The sequence below is a fragment of the Parambassis ranga genome, chromosome 9 (genome assembly GCF_900634625.1).
Source record: "Parambassis ranga chromosome 9, fParRan2.1, whole genome shotgun sequence".
Lineage (NCBI taxonomy): Eukaryota > Metazoa > Chordata > Actinopteri > Ambassidae > Parambassis > Parambassis ranga.
Window position 1 is genome coordinate 2,827,020 of NC_041030.1, and position 21,592 is coordinate 2,848,611.

Genomic DNA, 21,592 nt, shown 5'->3' on the forward strand with positions numbered 1-21,592 from the left:
GCTTTTCACTCAAAAAAGAATATTTTGTGTAACAGAAAGTGTAAGAAATGTACCTGCCAGCTGCTATGTGTTCTTCAGAAATACTTGTTCTAAACTTTCTAACACACTTTTCACTCTTGTTGGTGCAGTTGTTAGCACTGCTGCCTCACAGCAGGAAGGTTCTCTATCTGCCTGGGGCCTTTCTGTGTAGAGTTGGCATGTTCTCCCTGTGCTAGTGTGGATGACCCATCTCCAGGCACATACCAAATGCATGCATGTTAGGTTAACTGGGAACTCTAAATTGGCCGTAGGTGTTAGTGTGAGTGTGGCTGGTTGATCCCTCTATGTTAGCCCTGCGGTGACCTGTCCAGGGTGTACCCCGCCCATCTCCCACTGACACCTGGAATAGGCTCCAGACCCCCTGTGGACATGTAGTTAAAGCAAGAAAATTGAAGGATGGTCTCTTATTGATAAAATAATTATTCCATCAGTGTTCCCTTGGTGTAGCTGTAACACATTTTGAGTGAGCCATGTATTTACATCTGCCAGGCATCTAATTAGTCATGAGGTCACACAGGTATGTACAGCAACACCTAATCTGAAAGTATGTGTATTCTGTATTTTCTCTTCTGATTTATTAAGGTTTTCAACTGTAGGCTAGAAACTGAAGTTGCATGTTTATTTGTCAGGATGGACCTAGTTCGTGTTCGGTTGTGGGTTAACACCCCATATAGATGTATAGCCCTTTTTTTTAGCAACTCACAGCACCCTTTGTGGTTTTACACATTTGCACAATAGATACATAGGCTGCGGTTTTTCTCACATTTTCACAACGGCTCACCACCAACGAAACTGCTGTAGCTGCAAAGTTTAAACTCTTACTGCCTTTTCTACTTTCCATCCTGTTCTGGGGAAATTGACACTACCCAAAATATCAGTTATTCACCACATACAGGATGAGGCATGGGTGAAGTAAGTGTTTTGTTTTGTTTTTTAATACATAAGGGCTTACTTTACATAAATACAGGAACTTTGGAAGACATTGGATTTTCTAGCTACATAACAAGCATGTTTACTTGTTGACCTAGTGGTAAAATGCTCCATGCTCCTCTTCATTAGAAACAGGCCTCAAACCCTGGCTTTTTTTTAGGTTGTTATTTAGTGTAATATCCTTAGAGCCAAGTATTAAGGTCAGCTGACGTGTAGTGAAGACACAAAGACATGCCTTCAGCTAAAGTGCTAAATTGTGTGCTTAATTCATTTTCATGCTCATATCAGCTCTAATTTGCCCCACAACATCAGCGAGTCTATGTGAAGTCTCCACACTTTCTTGATTGGACATAGATCTGGAAAATATTATCTCTGACTGATGAATTTTATAGATAGTAAAGATGCTGGCACACTAGTGGAACAAAAAATGTCCTTTTACAAGCACCATGAACAAAGGAGAATTTATTCTCCTCGGCAGTGTGCAGAGAAGATGGAAAGCATAAATGAGGGAAAGTGTCATCATATGGCATTTTTTTTATTAGATTGTTAAAGATAGATCTGATTTTAATTTGGGCTAATGCGAGGAACACTATCAGCCATTGACCAAGGGTGTCTTATGACTTACGCTCAACAGTCTTGTGCTTTTACTCTGCAGATTCAGTTCAGAACCGGGGCCAAGTGCAGAGACAGGGTAATTTTAAAAAGCTCCTGCACTCACTTTTCAGTTCATGAACTTCAACGCTCCGCCTCTGTCCTTCCCTACTGAAAGTACAACTATATTAGTATTTCCCAGAGAGTGTGAAGTCAGTCTGTAGCTTCTGTTTACAGGCTGTTCAATCACTCTAAGTACTAGTGGCAGTCTGATTTGCTTGGAAACACATTTGCCACAGTCTCCCTCTGGCTCCTTACATACAAGGTATTTATCATAGGAAAATTTGGAACTGTTTGACTCGCCTGTTTTACTAGCCCTGTCCTAGAGCTGGGACTGGTAAAATATGTGCTGCAGTCAGAGTGGAGCATAAAAGTATCCCAGAATACTGTAAGATTTACACTCTGTCAGGGGGAAGTGGTTACTTTTATAATACCGCTGCACTGGAGATAAAACCCCACAGCTTACAAGTAGTGCTGAGGTAAAAATGGATCATTTGTTTTTATTTTTCAGTTATCACTGACACATGCAGAAAACAGTTGTGCACTGAAAATCCAGTTGGAAAAAAGTAGCTCAGTAAAAGCATCCATATATTCTTCAGCACAGAGTATATGCAGGTGCTTGAAGTACTGCAGTATGCTATCTCAGACTGTGCATTGTAAAACTGCAGAATGTTGTGGTGTGTGTGCATGTGTCTATGCTCTAGTGACCTCAAACCTGGTGACAGTTCCTGTTTAACAGCTGGTTTTCTGCCAGTTTTTCTGCAAGCCTATGAGAAAATTAGCTGAGCTGTTTCGTGGCTTGTCACACTTTAATATAGCATTAAGCAGGGTGACCGAGCTCACCCAGGATTGCATCTTGCATGCATCTATAACATGAACTCCTCTGTCTCAAGGCCATAGGTGGCATAAACTGATACACACACAGCTTTTTTTGGACACGTTTTATCATTTCCTTAGGTTAAAGAGGGGGTGAGATATATCTAACATTAGAACTAAGAAGGTTTTGTGCAGCTATTTGATAGTCCAACTTTCTGCCTCTGTCATTGAATCCTAATAAACAGTCACCCCAACCTGTGAGACCCTTCCTGTGTCCACGTAATAGTCTTTCTCACTTCTCTTAGGCATTGCTCTTTTCTCTTTCTCTGCCTCCCTCTGACCTGTCTATTTATTCAGCATCCCCTTCTGTAATGAGGACTTTCCGTTCATCAGCCATGTTTAAACTGCAGACAGGATTAACTTAGCTAAAGACTTAATGCACATGCACAGTCACCCCATGCTCTGTTTGCTGTTTCCAGGCCGCAGATCGACAAGCAGCTCTGTTAGGCTTTCCTCCCTCGCTCGTTCTCTGTCTCTCCGGGCTCCCTAGGCCTCCGCCTCCTCCTCCCTCGTCCTCATTTCGCCTGAATTAATTGAGTTCTCATTTTTGTGAGAAAGCTCACAGGAGGGCTGTGTGAGGAGAGAGAGAGGACTGATAGAAAGAATAAAGAGTGAGACAGAGGGAGATCAGTGGTAGAAGCCTAGGGGGCATGGCTCTCCCAGAGGTAGGCAGTCACCAGTTTCCTGGGGGATGTAGAGGCCCCTCCACAGTGACTTATATCTTTATCCTCTCAACAGTCATCTCCAAGCACAGTCAGGGTCAGGCAGATGTGCTTCTAGTAACCCTCTGCCCTCCCTCCAGCTCCTGGGAGATTTTACCTAATTTAAGCTCTTTGTGTCGGTAAGGATGAAAGTGGACAAAGTGGGATGAAAAAAAATGATATGGAAAAAAAAGACAGCTGCACTTATGTACTGTGCAGTCCGTTTGCTATGAAACTAACATCATCAGCAACAGCCATGCTAGATGACGGTAGATTAGTGAAACTGCACCTAAGCCCGAATACCAAACAACAAAAGTGGGCTTATTGCAATGGAAACAACCCTTAGGCAGAGCGTGATGTTATATATGATTGTTGTTGTTGTTCTTTGTTAGAGATACTAGAGATAAGAACAGTTGGCATGATGTGCAACCGTGGACTCTACCTTGGACCGAACCCTTTGAATTATAAACCATTACAACTTCTTCCTTTGCAATATTCATGCACAGGCAGATAACTCCTTCAGATGTCTTAGGTTGCTGTAAGTTGAGATAAACACTTGCTGAGTTGTTACAGCCAATCGCCCGCCTCTATTCCTCAATGTCACTGCCTTAGCACTCAATAATTCAAAGCTTGGCGGTAATGAGCTCCCCGTAGGCCCTGTCCCCAAGGAGCCTCCCCACTGTGCCTCCACTGTAATGTAGTTATATCTCATGTCAGCTTTCAAATCAATTACATTTCTATCTGATGGCTATGTAATTGCGCCTGATTGAGTTTTTGGCACACCAGCCAAGTGTGTGGTTCCCAAACTCAAGCCAGTCAAAACAGGAAGCTTCATCAAATGAAACTGTATTTCATCCTGATTGAGGCTGCTTGCATGATAAGCACAAGCGTAATTATGATAATAATAACAATAGCAATCTGTGTTTTCTCAGCTTTGCTGTTTTTTTCCCCTGCTCACCAGATGAAGTTTTGCCCCAAGGACTGCAAACGTTTACTTTACTCAAGATGCAAAGGCTGATTTGATTGTTTGTAGCATGTGCAATTTACTAGATTAAATGCAAACCATAATGCTTTTGTCTAAATGTCTTAAGTTTCAGTTTGTTGCTGCAGCAAAGTTTTTCACAACACTAAACACCACAGTGGACCTTCTAATATTTACATGAACAACAGAAGTCTTGTTACATTATGTGTAATGCCTAAAAATAACAAGCCAGCAGATATGGTCAGAACTTGATTTCAGTGGATGGATTGACAGATGAGTGGACAGAGTGGAGGACCCTCAACAGAGAGACTCGATGAATGTAAGGATGGATGGACATATAGACATTGAAACAGAGGGCCGGGTAGATGAATAGATGGATGGCTGAATGTACACATAGAGATAGAGAAGTGGACATGCAGTTGGATAGATAGATCAACACAATACATGGCTGGATGGACAGAGGGATTTTCTAATGGAGTGGTATTGAGATAGATGAGGGGCAGGATGCTGTGGTTAGGTGCATCAGCAACTAAATAGTGATGAATTGTGGCTGCTGTCAGCAGCACTAAGTATAACAGACATAGTAAAGCAGCCTGGCTCATCCATAATCAGCAGACACAGATGATTGTCTTCATGCCAGCAAAGAAATTCTCTGGAAATAAAGCAGTGAGAGTATCTACCAATCTGTCTTTCTATCCTCACTTCATCATCCCTTTTCTTTTTATATCCCCTTACTCGTGGTGTTCTTGCCCTTTAAATCTCTTCACTTGTATTATTGTCTCCTCATTTCTCTTCTTAAGGCCCTGCGTCTCTCTGTCTGTCTCCCTCGCTCTCTCCGACACTGTCTTTTGTGTTAACAGCCTTCCATTTTTTTGCAGTGGGGGAGCCACTGGGTGCACATCTACAATCTTGCCTTTCATTTCATGGCTTCTGGAAATGGATGTTTTACTGCCTTCATTAAGGCATGCAGCAGTCAGCGCTGTGTTTTCCCTCTGAAGTTTAGCTCCATGAACCTCGCCATTAGAGGACATTATGGCCCCAGATTTCAGGGCACAGTGGAACACTGTATAATTTGATTAGTGTTATTAATCAAGTGGAATACCGCTTCTTTCGCCCCCATATCTCTCCCCTCCTCTCCCCCTCCTCCTTTTTTTTTGCCATTTCACTTCTGCTTTCTAACTCTTCAGATGTTCCCTTCCTTCTGCTTCCTCTTTGCACTTATCTGTGCACCTCTCTGGTGCCTGCACTACAACACACATGCAGTGAATGTGACAAAAGGCCCTACATCTTGTCGTTTTAAAAACAATGATTTACCACTTGTTTTTTCTCCCCCCTTTCACAACCCTCCACCCCCTCCTTCACTTTACCCAGGACATAAATCAATTGAGATGAAAGTTCCATAATTGTGCTTGCTGGGAGGGATTTGAGCAAAATTGCACTATGAATTTTTTAAAGGGAATTTTTACTAGCTGTTCAGCGAGACTTGGTCGGCGAAGGAAGGTGAGGCCATGAGGATTTATGGGCCTGGATTCTTCATTACTGAAGTAATTTTCCTGCAAATGATAGTGCAGCACCCTGGAGGGGGGAGCGCTGCCCGCCTGGGAGAGTACAAACCTGCTTAATCTCTTGTGGAGAGAGAGCAGCTCAGAGCACTAATATCATCTGTAAGGGACTGAGGCTCCATTTGTTCACATCTTATCCGCAGCCAGTGTATTTGTGATTCATAGTAATTGATTGCTCACATTTGTTCCAAGAGTAGCTATACAAGTTGATTTCATTACGCAGGATAGTTTCGTTAGAACTACCATTTTATGATGCACTGTTTTCAGAAAATGTGTTTTTTTTAGATTTTCTGTATGATTGATATCATTTTAATGACTGAAGGGTACATGCTGCACCCATTCACTGCAATAGCTTGTTTTCTTTCTGTCTGTAATGTGTGTCCATATTCATGCTGCTTTACTCCTGCCTTGCCATGCTGTTATAGGGTCTCTGCCGTTTTGCCTGCCTTTCCTACCTCCTCATTTTAACCTTTCTCAGTCCAATATGGCTGACATTCTGTCTCCATCTCTTTAGGTGCAGCCAGCAGCAGTGGCCCTCCTCAAGGTTAGTGCGTCCACGATGCCAGGTCTGATTCTGTATACTGCCTGCTGTCCAGTCAATTTTACAGCTCAGTAGCTTGAGAAGCAGAGGAGCTAAATCTGCTACAGGAAAGGAGAAAGAGAGAGAGGGGAGGAGGAAGGGAGAAACTAAATTATTGTGCACCCTGTCACCGATTGACATTCCAAGCACACTTACAACTCAAGACAATTAGTCACTTCTCACTAGGCCAGACATGAGATTTAAGGGTTAAAGTGAGACAAACATGTAGAGGACCCACTATGGCTATGTAGAGGCAGTCTAAGCCTCAACCTGGTGGAAATGAGAGGAATTTGAAGAATGATTAATGGTTCAATGGTTTTATTAGTACACTCCACACAAAATATACTCAATTATTATTGTATTTATAGCCATGGGTTTTATGGTTATAGATATCAAATACCCATCTTGATCTACATCAGTGCCATACGTAGGGGTTTTTTTCAATAATTATTTATTTTATTTGAATAATAAAGAAAGTCAGCCTGTTACATTCCACCTAATAATCTGTCTAAAGTGGTTTGCTGCCAAAGATGAGTCCTGAATCTTCAGCCACCACATGGTGCTGAACAAAAGTGAAGCATGACTAAGGTGGGTGGTGCATGGAAGATCAGGGAGTGGAAAGAGAGAAAAGTTTGTCCTAGGCCCTCTGCGGAGATGCAGCGTGACCAATTGAGGTGAAGGGGATGAATGAGGCCATTCACTGGGCCTAATGAAAGAGCTCCTGCTGCGCCTTGAATGAGGGTGGGCCCATCTGCACCACATAGGCGTGCACAAACCAGTGACCTCGAAAATTACCCAGGAAGCACTTTGGGACAGTCACCCCAGCAACAGGCTGAGGTTTGCATGGTAACCGGGCGCTTCAATCAGCGCCTGGCAGCTTCTTTAACAGAGCAAATTTCTCTCTGTATTGAAAGAAGTCCGTGTGAAATCAACTTCAGGGGACATCCCCCAGTTTTTTTTTAAAAAGGGAAAGCTGCCAATGTTTGTCCCATGTGAAATCATCCAGCAACTCGAGAGAGGTGTGGGATGCTGCCCTTAGGACTTTTCCACTTGAGACACAAGGACCTGTTTGTCTTAACTACACATGTATACAGGATAGGCTGTCTGAGTGTATGCAGAGCTGTATGGATGCTAATTGGTTTACTGTATGTATGTTGTACAGTAACAGGAAGCTTTGAAATAGACCTGATTACAGATAAGGAGACAAATTCTTTCAGCACCCCTGGGGACTGGACATTAAGTTTACAAGCATCTTCAAGGATTTAGTTCATCGGGTTTTATCTGCTTTATTTGGTGTAATATATTCAGTCTTGATGAGCTAGAGGCATGCAGGTCATTGAAGTTCCATTCCCGTCTCCGTTCCCTCATGGAACTTTTGACAGCGTGAAATGACAGTCCGCCCCTGCACACATCTCCCACGTCAAAAAGTAATGAGATTGTGCTGCTGGAAATATCACTACAAAGCATCGGGCCTGCACTCGGGTCTGACTGCACCTTCAAACAGAGCTGCCTGCCAGCTTGCCTGCTTTGGCTGCCTGCTGCAAAAGAAACAGAACAAAAACAATCAGAATCAGAGACAGAGAAACAGCAAGGGAAGCTCCCCACGCTGAGACAAACGAACACGCCAGGGTCTTTCATCGTGAGAGTGATTAGCCATCCAAAACGTTTTAAAACCTTGCTTTGAGTGCGTTCCTCAAACGAAAGAGTTCCATTGAGGAGTGTTGGTGAGATGTTTCTCGCTGGGAAGCGCCAGTGATCTTGTCTCTAATTGTGGCGTCGCTGACAACGCTGGTGTGGCTGGGAGCTTTTTAAGCGGGCTTTTTGCTACACTCTTGTTCCCTTCCTGTCAGATCCACCACCAAAGGCACCCGGGAACAAAAGGGCCCCTCAGATTCTGTTCTTGCATCCATGTGCCTATTGCTTTGTGCACAAATACAGAACTAATTTAACACAGTAATGGACAATAGTGCTGGTCTGATGTGACCAAAATTACTAATATTGTAAATCTGGCATTTGGCTTTAGATATACAAAATAAATCTATACATAGTTTTCAGTCCATATAATTCCTGTTTTTGTGTCTTTAATGATCTGCCATGTATCGCTGATCAAATTCTCAACTTCAGAGAAGACACATTGGCATTTGAGTTAGCCTTCTTCCTCAGTCTAGGAGGAAGAAAGTCATGTTCAGGGCCTTTGAGCACCATTCAGCAGAGCTGGTTGGAGAGAAATTGGCATGGAAAACTTTTTGGATCCTGTACTGTTGTTGAAGGTTTGAGAAATGGGAGAAAGGCAGTTTGAAGAATCAAACACTCAGCGACAGTAGGTAGAATGAAGAGGAGGAGGAGTCAGAGGGGTAGGAAAAAAAGAGGAAAGGAGTTAAACCCTAGCTCATAAAAATCAGTATTATAACAACATTAATTGATGCTGCTGAGTGCCATATGTGACGCCATATGGAATAGCTGCCCTAGAGGCCTGCTATAATAGACAGCCCACAGTGGTGCACACAACTTGGCACATTTACAAACAAGGGACGTCCCATTAATATCAGCCACACAGACTGAGCAGGAGACAGTGAGAGAGGGAGTGTGAGGGCATTGGAGGGAGGGTGGGTGCAAGAAAATCAGGGAACCAATTCTGGTTTTGTTGACATCTTTAGACCTTCTTTGTTTTTTTACTATGTGGTTCATATATATATATATATATTCATGTAATTGCTACCACATTAAGAGATTATATATATTATCTATACATTGTACTAGTACTAGTGCATTTACATTCTCAGCTTCTCTGCTCCCACATTTCCTTAATACAGTAATAAATGGTCCCTCCCTTCTGGGTTGATCAGACCACACTCTGTCCGCCCAACTGTCACTCCCACCACAGTTGCCCAGTCGTCCTTTCATTTTACACTCGTAGACACACACTTCAGCAGGTGAGGTGATTCATGGCATCTTGACAAAGGTGGCGTGAACAAGCTCTGGTTAACCTCTCTGTGCCTAATCACATGGTGGCTGTTATTTACTGCCGCTGTCTTCAGACCCCAGTCCTTGTTGCTCACAGTGCATACACTCTCTCACACATCTTCAGTTATGGCTTATGACAAACTGGGGGCTAGGTTATAGACTAGAATAGACAGAATTGCTCCAGTACAAAATATGTGGTATTGGCATTACATCTCAAAATACAATGGACACTGATTGGGATGCACAGTTTATTTTAAGCTGACCTCAGTAGCCAAGTACATGTAAAAACATATATATTAGGTCTACATATTTATGTTCATTACTGAGTAACTGATTGGCACCAACACACAAAATGCTGTTATCCCACCTTATATATTTATTCCATTTCTGTACACTGGGGTGTCTGTAGTCAGACATGTATCATGTGTTCATGGGCTCATATAGCCTGGATGTACATGTATCATTTTTGCATGGGACTGTTCTGACTCTTCAGATATAATGCCCAGAGCAAGCAGGGAGAGAGAGGATCCTTATGAAACAGAGTTGTCAACTGTTCTGTTGAGTTTCATAGAATGTGAGGCGAAACAAGAATAGTGTACAGCTGTTTCCTCCATGACACAGAGGGAGGCAGATGAAGAGCAAAAGAGGGAAAGGAGAAAGAGGGAGGGAGGAAGAGGGAGAGGAGAGAGCTCTCCGCTCTGTGATGTGCACTGATGTAGCTGCAGCTCTAGGTCAAACGCTGCCAGTGTTTTGTGTTCATCTTCGTCTCGTCTCCCCAGTGCTCCTCTAAATTATTCACAGCCTGAAGTGTGCAATGTGGCTGCCTCCTTCTTTTCTCCCTCCTCCTTCACTCTACATTGCTCTCTGTCTCTCTCTGTTTCCCAGCCCTTCCTTTTCTCTCTCATGTGACGGCTTGTTTCAGAATCCCCCCAAACCCATCCCACATCCATTCATCTACCATCACCCACCCGGCTTTCATTACTGACTCCATCTCTCACACTTTTCCTTTCATCCCTGCTCGATTCTCTTGGCTGCCAGACTAGAGCCAGCCATGTCTTTTTTAGGGGGGAGGCTGCCAGCTGTTAGCCTCAAATGCTCTGTAACTCCTGGTCTCCCCATGCATCTTTCTGCCTCTCTCACTTTCTCTAATTTTGTAGCATTTTTTTTTACCTTTAATTTCTACTCTTGTAACAGTGTGGTCACTTTGGTCAGTTTGCTGTGGTCACTGTTTAACAACATGGAGGTCAGTGATGTCACTTCGAACAGACAGCGTGTAAAGATAGAGGAAATTGCTAATAGTATAGAATATGCTGAGGGAAAGGTGAGGGAACATGACAATGTTACCTGTAAATTGTGATTGTATCTGACTTGCACACACTGAGGTAGGATGCAGTCAAATTCACTTGTAAATCTGTGCCCCTGATTTTTATTTTTATTGTCATGTTAACTCAGAAGATGCAAGTATCGAAACACAGCTGGGGTGCCCCTTGTGGCCACCCGAGGAGAGAGCAAAGTGAAGCGAGTAGCTGAATCCAGTTCCAGCAGTTGCCACAGGACACTCATTTGTAATTCTGTACCCTGCCTACAATAACGTTTGATCATTGCAGAAGGGGACAGGAGGTATGGGGGGCGGGGGGCAAGGGAGCTAAAGCTTTCACCCTCTCTCTTTTCTCGCCCTCCCCAAACCCTTCACCCGCCCTCTTGCAATTGCTGTCACCCAGTATGAATGCCCCCTCTGGCCCAATGACAAGTCTAGCGTGAAACGCTTGGCTGCCCCCTGAAATTAGCAGTAGAGCCCCCCGGCGGCACATGCTTCTCATGACCAGCACACAGTGGGCCGCCGCCAGATTCTTTTCATTATGACCGTGGCCTGCCAGCCCCCTGACTCTACCTCCTTCTGCCTCTTCCTCCATTCCACCCTCCCCGCCTTCCTCCTTCCCCCTGTGTGTCGACCAGAGCTCAGTAAACAGCATCTGTAGTGCTCATCACATTACTGTCATAGTGAGGAAGGGGGAGCCAGGCTCTCTGTGGGTGTTATTTCTGTGTCTGTGTGTCTTTATGTGTGCATACAGTATGTCATTTCCTGTGAACACTTATAATATGTACAGTATGTATGCATATGCACCCTGTGTACCTGTCTGTGTGTAGGCTTGACAGGATTAGTGAGCAGGAGAGAGTCAGTAGCAGTGCACAGAGTGAGAGAGAGCAAGGGAGAGGAGGGGAGTAGCAGTACAGAGCAATGCCTGGAGGCTCAATCTGTTCCTCACTGAGCTACATCAGTGTTAGAGACGGCGGCTCGGGCCGCAGGGAAGCCTCCACTCGCTCCATCAAACTGTCAGGCAGCCAGCGGAGCTGCACAGGGAGACTCTCAGCTGCCCCCGGGGCCAGTTCAAGTCAACATCCCATTTCCTTGCCTCCTCGGCTAATTTCTCCTACGCCCCGACTTAAATTTCCAATGCCCAGTGCCTGCCTCTGTGGCTCAGCAGCACCGGGCCCGGGGCCATGTCAAAACACTGGGAGGTGCTGAGGTTGTACATGTGTGTGTGTGTGTGTGTGTGTGCTTACCTCTGAAGGCTAGATAGAAAACCAGTTGCAGTCACACAGTCAGCAGAGACAATATGAAGCTGGGAGGGGGGGGCTCAAGATAAAAAATCATAAATCAGTTTTTTTCTCCTCTCTTACTTCTGTCCCCTTTTTTCTTCCTCGACTATATTCATAACACAGTTGTGTATTCCTTGTCCCTTCAGGTTTCTGGCAGTTTTCTTCTTTCTCTCGTTGCTGAATAAATGCTCCCAGTTCCCTCATACATCTGCCATTACTGTCTGTTTTTCCCTCACCAAACTATTCCAAGGATCACACCAGAAGCACAGGCAGCTCTGTCACTCCCCCAGGGTTTCTGCTGAAAGCGAGGGATTTCTTGTTGGAGAGGACAAGGCGGCCCTTTAATTTAGTAAGGAAGAGGGACAACTCTTCAAGTTTATCCACACCGCCATCACCATCAATCTGTCCGAGTACCCCCACCCCCCTTTCCTGCTTGACCTCACCACATACTTTGCATGGAAGTGAAACAGAGTACTGCCAGGTTTCAGTGCTGTTTACATGGACTCTGGGTAATGTTAAAGTCTGCTTAGTTTGGCCCCAGGTCAGGACTATATCTTTCCTCACCCCGGCTTGATTTACATGGCCCCCGCAGACTCTTCCCCTAAGTGTGTCAGCTCTAAACCAGAGGCCTCTGTATGTCTGGCTAATGCAAAGAGCATTTCTCTGAGCTTGTCTTCTTCAATTCACCTTCACTCTCATTCTCTCTGTCCTCTCTCAATGGGCCTCTGTGAAAGGAGCTTTTGCTGAAGCCGTCTCTGTTTGCACAGCCAACTCCGAGGTCCCAGGCTCAAATATGGTTTTGCGTGAGAGCCTGTCTAGGCCTGCTGGTCGATATCATTTCTGCCCGGCAGAGGTTTTTCTCTCCATCTCATTCCCCATGGACCCTGCATCTTCACTGGGATCAATACTTTCCTAATCCAGAGCTCCTAGGCTGACCCTGGGTAATCAGCTGACTTCCTGTGTTGCCCGCTGGGGAGGTCAAGGGTCAAATGGCTGTATAGATTTGATCCTGTGATCAAATCACTTTGCTAGGTGGTGCTTTCAGATACAGCAAGTGGGGTCAAGAGCAATCGCTTGATTTTTTTTCTCTCTGTGGCTAAGAGTTAAACGCAGCAGTGCATTTGTTGCAGTGAGCTAAATAATAGAAATATTAAAGCATATTTAGGTTTTGTTGTGTATATGCAGAGTGACTGCATCCACAGATGTTTTGAATAACACCTTTGACACAAATAAACACCACCTTCTCAGTTTGCCTGCTGATGAATTATGAAAGATGAGATGAAGTAAGGCCTTACCCTTTGCCACAAGGCCAAAGAGACTTTCAGATACCCAGCTGATGCTCCATGCCTGGCAGGAGGTCCCCCACAGTGGACCTGATGCTCTGCTTCCACGCACCAGCAAAATAGCCATAGCAGCTACGTCCCCACACCTCATCCCAGCATCTGCAGGAGGGAAATTGCGGGAGAAAATTGGTGTTGTTCCACCAGTATCCGACACTGCTTTGGTCCTCGACTATCTAAATGGACCATTACCCCCTCTGTGAGCTCTCTCTCCAGGAGATCTGGGATTGTCAGAACTCTTCTTTTACAATCAGTGGTATATGCCCCTGGAGAAATTACTTCTAAATTGAAGCCATTTCTCCTGTCAGTATGAAGATGTCTAGATTCTTGCATTGTTGACTTGGCATTTTATTCACTTGTGAACAGTGAGTTTTGCCTATGAATAAAGCACTATCGGTAACTTATGACTACAATGTTGCTTTGCCTTAGTACATAAAGTAGATAACTAAGCAGCAGCAATTCTTAAATGGCGTAAGTCATAAACTAGAGCCAGTTTGACTTTCATCACAAATTATTTCGTCAAAGCACACTTTATGTCTGTGTTCTCTTTTTCTGCTATTTTCCATTTTATTTATTGCTTTATTAAATTTGAGAAGGAAGCGACAGTGACACTTAAATGCCAGCAGCTCTGGCAGCTCTTGTTTTGCTTATTTTTTCTACATTTCTTGCAGCAAGTATAGGGTGCGATCAGTATTCAGGAAGACAGTCGTTGACGCTGTGCCAGCATTTGCGTCGCCGGGCAAGTTCCTCTTCTGTTCCTTCCTCTATCTCTGAGGCAGAATTCATGGCAGACTGTCCTCCGAGTGTGACAAGTGGAACTGTGTGATTAATTTGGCCAGTCGTTTTAATGTGCTCCGGGATGCTCAACGCTTATTGTCTTTCCCTTGCACGTCTATCGGAATCTGCCAGAGAAAATGTCCAGGAGAATCGAGACATCCATCCCTCCCTCTTCCTGATTTTCTTTCTCCCTTGCTCCTCTCCTCTCAGTCCTGCCTCATTTCAGGGCTGAGCTACAGGGTCGTCATGGGGGCCAGCCTAGGTTGAGGCCTGGCTCCAGCCAGGGCCGCCGGCGGAATAAATCTCCTGTCTCTGAAGTGTTGAAAGCTGTGTAAATGTCAAACACGTCCGTCTGATGTGCTGGCTGAGAGGAGGGGGGGGGGGTGGAAAGCTGGGGGGGAGGGTTGTGGATGAGCCATCCGCTGAAGCTGGTCCCTTGTTACTTTTTGTAGCTAGCGGTTGCCAGGTGCAGATGTTGCTTCTTGCTCCCTGCCTCTGAAGAGCTAGCCGTTTTTTTTTTCCTCCTTATTTTTTGGGGGGGTTGGTTGGTTTGTGAACATTTATGAGACACACAAACCACAAGGGGCTTGGCTCCTGTCAGACAGCTTAGTGAGCAGCATATCTCTCCGATTTTAACAATGTCCCCTCTGACCAACAGACGTGCTGTTTAGGGAAGCTTCTGTTTGGGGTTGTGGTTTTGCATTTTTACCATTTGGTTTTCTTGCTGAAAATCATTTCCAGAGTGTAGGTAGTCAAAGAAGCAGGGTGCTAAATGACAGCCCTCCTCCCACCACATCTACACACTCATAACATGAGCCAATCTTGTACTTTTATTGTATGCTTTTCTTTGATGGGACTAAGTGTAATAGCCCAACAGGGCAATCAAATACAGTACAGACAAAAACTGCTCTAACACTACTTCCATCCGCCCATCCCTTCTTCTCTATAGCATCCCCCCTGCCTGTTCTTACCATTGTTTTGTTCCCCCTTTCCACCTGCCTCTTTCTCCCCTGCTGTGCTGTGTCTCTCTCTGTCTCTGTCTGAACCGTAGCTAGTATTCCTCTTTACGCTCTGCTGCAGTGCATGCTTCTTGTAAAAGGATAAGCACCATGCTGTGCACTTTTATATTATTTTTCCTCCTCGCCAGCTCCAGCCTTGTGAGGCCTCATCTCTAGTGTCATGGCTACTGCTGCAACAACAAGGCCAAGCATGCACCCAGGGAATAGACCGAGCCAGTTGTTCATCTCCATCACCTAGGGTTTAAACTCGTATTCCGTAATAGAGTGGAGCTCACAACCGCTGTGAGATGGAAGTCATCCGTACAGCTGCATGCTAAGAATACATTTACACCGATTTCCTGAGGGTAGGGCAACGTTTGAGATTGGATCAATTTTCTTTTTTTTTTCTTTTTTTTCCCTTTTGTAATTCATAGAAAGATCAAGATGGAGAGAAATATTGTTTTGAATCTGATCTCTTTCAGATAAAACCCCAGAGTGGTGAGGGAACAAATGGACGATGATAACAGGTTGTGGTGTGCCCCTAACTAGCAGCATAGAAATAGCTGGCAATTAATTTGTCTGTGAATTGGCAGCCTGAATGGAGAACTGATTGACAAGAATCCTAAGCCACTTTCTCTTCTTAATGCCCTGCTCTCTGTAATGATTGTCTTTTGACAAACAGAAGTCCAGAAATTAGCATGAATATTCTTGAAGAGAAAGCCATGTTATTTTTTTTTTTTTACAAGAGTATACTTCTAATTTCTCATTTGTTTGTAAGTGCTCATTACAGTTAGGTATTTTTTTTCTTACTTTCTTAGTAGGATATAAATATTGTAAATATGGAATGAAAAAAAGTTTCCAGATGATCAAAAAAAGCATGTAACAGGTGTATGTTCTTGTCTAAGAGTACTTCAAGTGTGAACAAGAGGAGTCCAGCATTTGCTGTTGTTATGCTGCATCTAGTGATCAACAATAGATCCGTCAGAGGAGTCACATTGTTTTTCACTTAAAGCTTTAGCAAGGACTCCTGCTGTATCCCTTGTCTTTCCACAGAAGGATGAATCATAGGACACACACACACAGGCCCACAGTCTCCTCTCCTGAGAGATCCTGGCCACTGAACCCTTCCTCTGATTACTCTCGTTACTTAATTATACATTTGGACCCACCGCACTCACAACAAAGGGCCGCTGTGCCTCCATTGACCCAGCTCCCTCCTCATTGTGCCCCACTCTGAAAGGGAGTCAAACAAAATAAAGAGGGTCCACTTAAATATGTTGCCACAGGGACTTAATTGACAGATTGAAGGCAGTTTTTCAGTGGGGACTGTCCCTCTCCCTCTATGTGGCTCTTTGCTTGAATTGCTCTGCGCCTCATACATCCTGCTGTGAGGTCCAGTGGGACAGGCCTGCAACTCAGCCACTACTATTTCCACAACTTCACTCTCTATTGTCTCCGGGGAGAAACCTACCCGCCAAATGAATGTGAGAAACGGAAGCAAGGGTCTTGTGAGCTGGATTTAAGTGGAGGAATGTGCTAATAAAACTCAAACAAGCTCTCTTAGACAGGGTAATTGATTTTTACCTTAACTTACACATTCGTTGAGACTAGAGGTGAATATAATTCACAACATTTGTGTGAGATTAATCGTCTTTTTATTTTTTTTGTTAAAAAGAATTTTCTTCCAGTGAAAACAGCCGGAGTGAAAGACTTAAAGGCTCAGTGTTTGTGTGTCAAAGGCAAGGTCTCTTTTCCTTGTTTTTTCCTTCCCTCTTCTTGAGATTTTTGAGTCTGATCACCACATATTTTGATGATATTTCACTTCTCGGTTGAATACAAGGTGATTTGACCTTTGGCCATGCTTGACAAGTTATGTTTTAGAATACAACCTCTCTTGCTATTCAGTTCTTTATCCCTGCAGAAGTCTGACATACAAATTAAAGACTGGTTTGTCACAAGGCGGATTTGAAATACCACACTTAATAGGCACTGTGTAGAAGAATTCAAAGAACCTAAGCTCTCTCTGTCCTTGAGATGCTATCGCCAAATTTTAAAGCACACTTAAAAGGCTAAATGACAAGCTGCAGCTGAATGCAAAGTCACTGAACAGGATCTTTATAACAGAACCTCATGTATAGTATTATTCGTTTTTTTTTTTCATCCTTTGCAAATTTCCAGCATTGAATTGGAGAAAGAAACACCAGAATGGCGGTCTATGCAGCTTTGCTGCTTTTGAAACTTGAAAACTCTCTTAGACTACCACACTCTCCTTTCCCTCTTCATCCTCTGCCGTTTGCACTGAAAGCTGACAGTGAATGAGAGGTTGCACACAAAAATAACATCTGCACTGATTATGCTACTGGGGGGAGCCAAATGAATAATTCCTTATATTTCCTGTGTCTGTCTCTTTTCTCTTACAGTGTGACAGCGAGAGTGACATTGACGACAAGGTAAGACTGCTTTTCCTGTGTTTATTCACCCACCACATGAAGCTGCTGAGAGATGTGAATAACACATTTTAACTCTCAACTAAAGAAGGGAGACAGTCATAGTGTGTTGTTAGCATAAAAAAGATGAGGGGTAGAAGACACTCTGCCGGTCCTGATCATTTGCATCGTACAGAGCAAGAAAGTGACAAAGAAAACCGTAGCACAGAAAGACGATCTGTTAGTTTTCTGTTTCTAAAAAGATATGGCACCTATTATTTTTGGATCATTTTATATCTGAAAATGTCTTAGATTTGTTTCCGAGTCGGGATCACAGTGTGTGAATGCTTAATCTCGTCATGTAGCACATATTGTGTTTTTTTTTTTTTTCTAAGTTACTAGATGGCGATATCTTTACTCATGTTCAGGCCCCCTATGTTGTCATTCCTGTTGAAGAGATTTGGAAGTAAACATTTTGACAACAGTGTAGGTTTTAGGGTGTTGAAGATAGTGAATTATAGTCTGTGTGACAGTGTGTTTCTGATCTGTAAGCCAATCAAAGATGGCAACCAGGAATGACTTGTGCTAAATCCCTTTTCAAATGGATGAGTGAAGAATACAGAATCCTCTTTGTCCTTGATTAAATCTGGCTTAACTGAAACCTTTGTTTTCTCCAAAGTCTTTAGCGGTGATGTCATCAAGTTGACAACCATTTAACAGAAGTAGTCTATCACTCGCACCTCTGTGTATTTGCTTGTCGCCGACGTAGCTGATGGCAGCCACCTGGTTACAAGATGAACCGCCTTTGGGAAAGCTCACACATCCAAATTCCTCCACAGTTTAGCAATTACTCCCTGGTAAATGAATGAGATAGCAGGCCTAATCTCCTGTAAGCTTAGCTCCCAGTTCTGTGGAAACGTCTGCAGCTCTCCCTATAAATAATACATTGATAGCAGGCCCAATTTGCATTAACTGTAGCCTGGCAAGTCAATAGGCTTTTATCTCTTCATTGAAGCGAGAAGGAGCGGAGGGCGCTAGCTAGTTGACACGACAGAGAGACGTAGCAGGCCTGTCAGTCTCCATACGGCTCTTTGGCATCACGGTAGGGGGTATAGAGAAGGAGGTAAGCTCTCAGTGTTTCCTTCTCAGGGTTTTGTTTTCCCTTCCGCTCAGTTATTTGAGATTTATAACAGTTCTATATAGTGTCATAAATTTTGACATTTAATGTTGTAAAAGTTTGATACTACCATACCAAACAACACTGAAAGAAACGGAAGACAAAAAAAGACAAGCAGTGCTCCGGCAGTTTTGCAGAAACTCCGCTGTGTTGTTGTTGTCAAGGTGTCAGCCTGTCTGTTCACAAAAACAGCTCCATATTTGGTGTTTGGCGCCACTTATTTTAGCCAGTGTAGATGGACTGGGATACAGTTCAATACAGGGTGGACTATTAGATATTGCTGCCAAGTTTTCCATTGTTGGATTGTTACATTTTGTGCCAGTTATTACCCACTCTGCTGTCAAGAGCCAGATTGCAGCTTCACCTTCTTTTCATAGTCTTGTTATTAGTATGTCATAAAGCACGTTGTATTTAAAGGTAGGGTAGGAGATTTCATTCTGATTCACTTTTGTTAAATTAGTGTAACTTCTCTTTACAATCCGATAGCAACCGATTAGTTCGGCAGTTTCACTTTAAAACGAAGAATATGAATCATCTGTGGAAGCTATAAAACACTAAACATCAGCCAATCCTACGAGGCGCACCTGCACGTAGTATTGGCTGGTTGTCACTCTCTTCCTGCTCTGCGCGCACCAGAGAGGTACATGCATGATGGCCGAAGTCACAGACTGGTTTGGAGGCGTGGCTTCGGGGTGAACTCCGAGAGAAATGGGCGTGTGTTTACTTTCAAAATCTGGCAGAGTCTCACTGAGTTTTCCAAATCTCCTACCCTACCTTTAAGTGTCTCACTGCTAATGTTCTTGTATTACAAGAAACCTGCAGAATGCATGTCATGCAGGTGAAAAACATCAATGATAGATATGTGACCAAGTTATCTTGGATTGAATGTGTATAACTTTTGATTTACACATTTACAAACTGTTTTTTTTTTCTTTACAAGCTTTGCTCCCAATTCTTACTCTTAGACTTTCATTTTTCTTGTGTTATTATGATATTAGCAATCTGAAAGCAGTACTGACACCTTTTCTGTACTGTAAGACAGCTTCTTGCAGTTTGGGAAAGTAATGTGCATCTTGAATGTAGAGAGATCATTATAATTTGCAAAACCTAAGCAAGTAGTTTAGGAGCCATAGACACCTGTTGTGTTATACACACACACGTGATGATACATTAGATCTCAAACCTGACTTCATCCATTTTCCAACAGCTAACAATGACTTTGCATGTTAATGAGCAGTGCCATTTAAAAAACATAAACTAGGAAATGTAGCAACAACAACTCAAAAACTAGTTACCCTATAAATGAAATCAACATAGTTGAAGAGTGCAAAAAGTGAACATCTGGATAAAGGCTATAGCAGCGCTGACCTTTTCATTCCCTCAGAAATACATATTACCATAATCAGGGTGATGAGAGTTGTGAATCATCCATATCAAATTGCAAAGGGAAAGGAGGACGAGAAAAAAATAATTTGACAGGCCATCACCAAAAGCTAAAAAAAAAGAAAAAAGAACGGCGGTGTAAAAATTGGGTTCCATGAGGAGAAAGACAAACACTGTCATTTGTAATTGCCTGCACTCAGGATAACTCGACAGTGATAATTTTCTGCAACGTTTTGCTGAAACAGGTGCCAGCTCCTCCCGTATCATTCCGGCGAAAACAAAAGGCTCCTTTCACATCAGATTACCAGCCACCTGAACACCCACATTGTCAGGATTTCACAGATTAACTTAATTAGAATATTGCTTCCAGGTGTGCCCCCGGGGTGCAATCGGTTACACTGTATTTGAATAGCACTGACGAGTTGCTGCAGCAAAGTCAGTTTAGATTGCTGCACCTTGTGAAGCTCATTTGTATCAAAGCAATGTGCTCATGTGTTTTCAGAATATGTCAGAGTTGAACTCTTTGCAGATTGCCAGGTCACCTCCAGTTCACTGCTCAGAGCTTTGTGCAGATGGGAAGCAATCAGTATTCTATTCTTCCTGTGATGCTCATCTGATGTCTTAGAGACGTTTGACCGTTATTTTGGGCTATGGTATCGCTATGGGAACACCATTGATGTTTCAATTTTGATCCAAACACTGAGGCATTGAATGTCCTCGGAACATGTGTTGTTGTGAGCTGTGCAGTGCTTCACAAAAATAGAGTTGTGCTTTTGTATTAGTGGCAACTCTGCGTTGTCACAAGATCATTACTTAATATAAGTGTTCATTTGTCTTGGGTGAACACTCACACACAACATCCAGCAATTAACCTCTAATTTTGTAACAGCAGATGTTTCTCAAAGTGTGTTTCCAGCCAGTATGAATGTAAACAATATCTGCAGCTCCACCTGTGATCTATAAACCTGCCAATGTTTGACATGACACTCAAAGTCAAGACGGTCATTTTCTCCCTTTAGAGAGGCAGACAAAGAAATTGAGTGGGATTTATCCTTTTTCAGTTTGTCCATGCGCTCTCCTGGAGTATCATCCTATCTCCATTAGGCCCCACTTTGCCATCCTTGCAGGCTCCTCCAATTTCCTCTGTATTCTTTCTCCAGTGCAAATATTACAGTGGCTTCTCTGGTCTGTGCGTGAGACGTTAACACAGCGGCTTCGTGTGAGGTGAGTTACCATAGCCACAGTGGAGGACGCCCAGGTCGGCTAATTCTATTCGGCCCTATTTGATGAGCAGTCACTCAGCAGAAAGTGTATCTGTCTCGGGGGGAGTCTCCAAGGACCATTACCACATCCCGACTATGAGCTCTTTTATGGCTCTGCTGTACTCATCTGCCAGGGCAGCACAGAGGCTCTGATTGACACATTAATTCCTCCTCTACCTCCTTATCTTCCTGCAGTTTGCAGAATGAATGCCATATCACCACGTCTGAGCGTCTCTTCCAGCTTATCAGTAATGGCTCGTCAGCTAGTGGTATCCTCCCAACTGATGTATTTGGGGGGGTATGCCTTGTAAAGCTAGCTGTGCGGCCACAACGAATAACAAGG

General features: G+C 43.6%; 1 protein-coding gene across 7 annotated transcripts in view; it reads left to right on the forward strand.

Moving 5' to 3' along the window:
- Window positions 1-21,592, forward strand: part of fbrsl1 (fibrosin-like 1) — a 235,123-nt gene that overhangs the window by 138,353 nt on the left and 75,178 nt on the right. For 6 of the 7 annotated variants that reach the window (XM_028413217.1, XM_028413221.1, XM_028413218.1 and 3 more), the window contains exons 5-6: window positions 6,256-6,285; window positions 17,422-17,451. In XM_028413217.1, the coding sequence (XP_028269018.1) occupies window positions 6,256-6,285; window positions 17,422-17,451 (60 nt within the window). The remainder of the gene's footprint in view (window positions 1-6,255; window positions 6,286-17,421; window positions 17,452-21,592) is intronic. The other variant, XM_028413220.1, reaches the window with a different exon arrangement.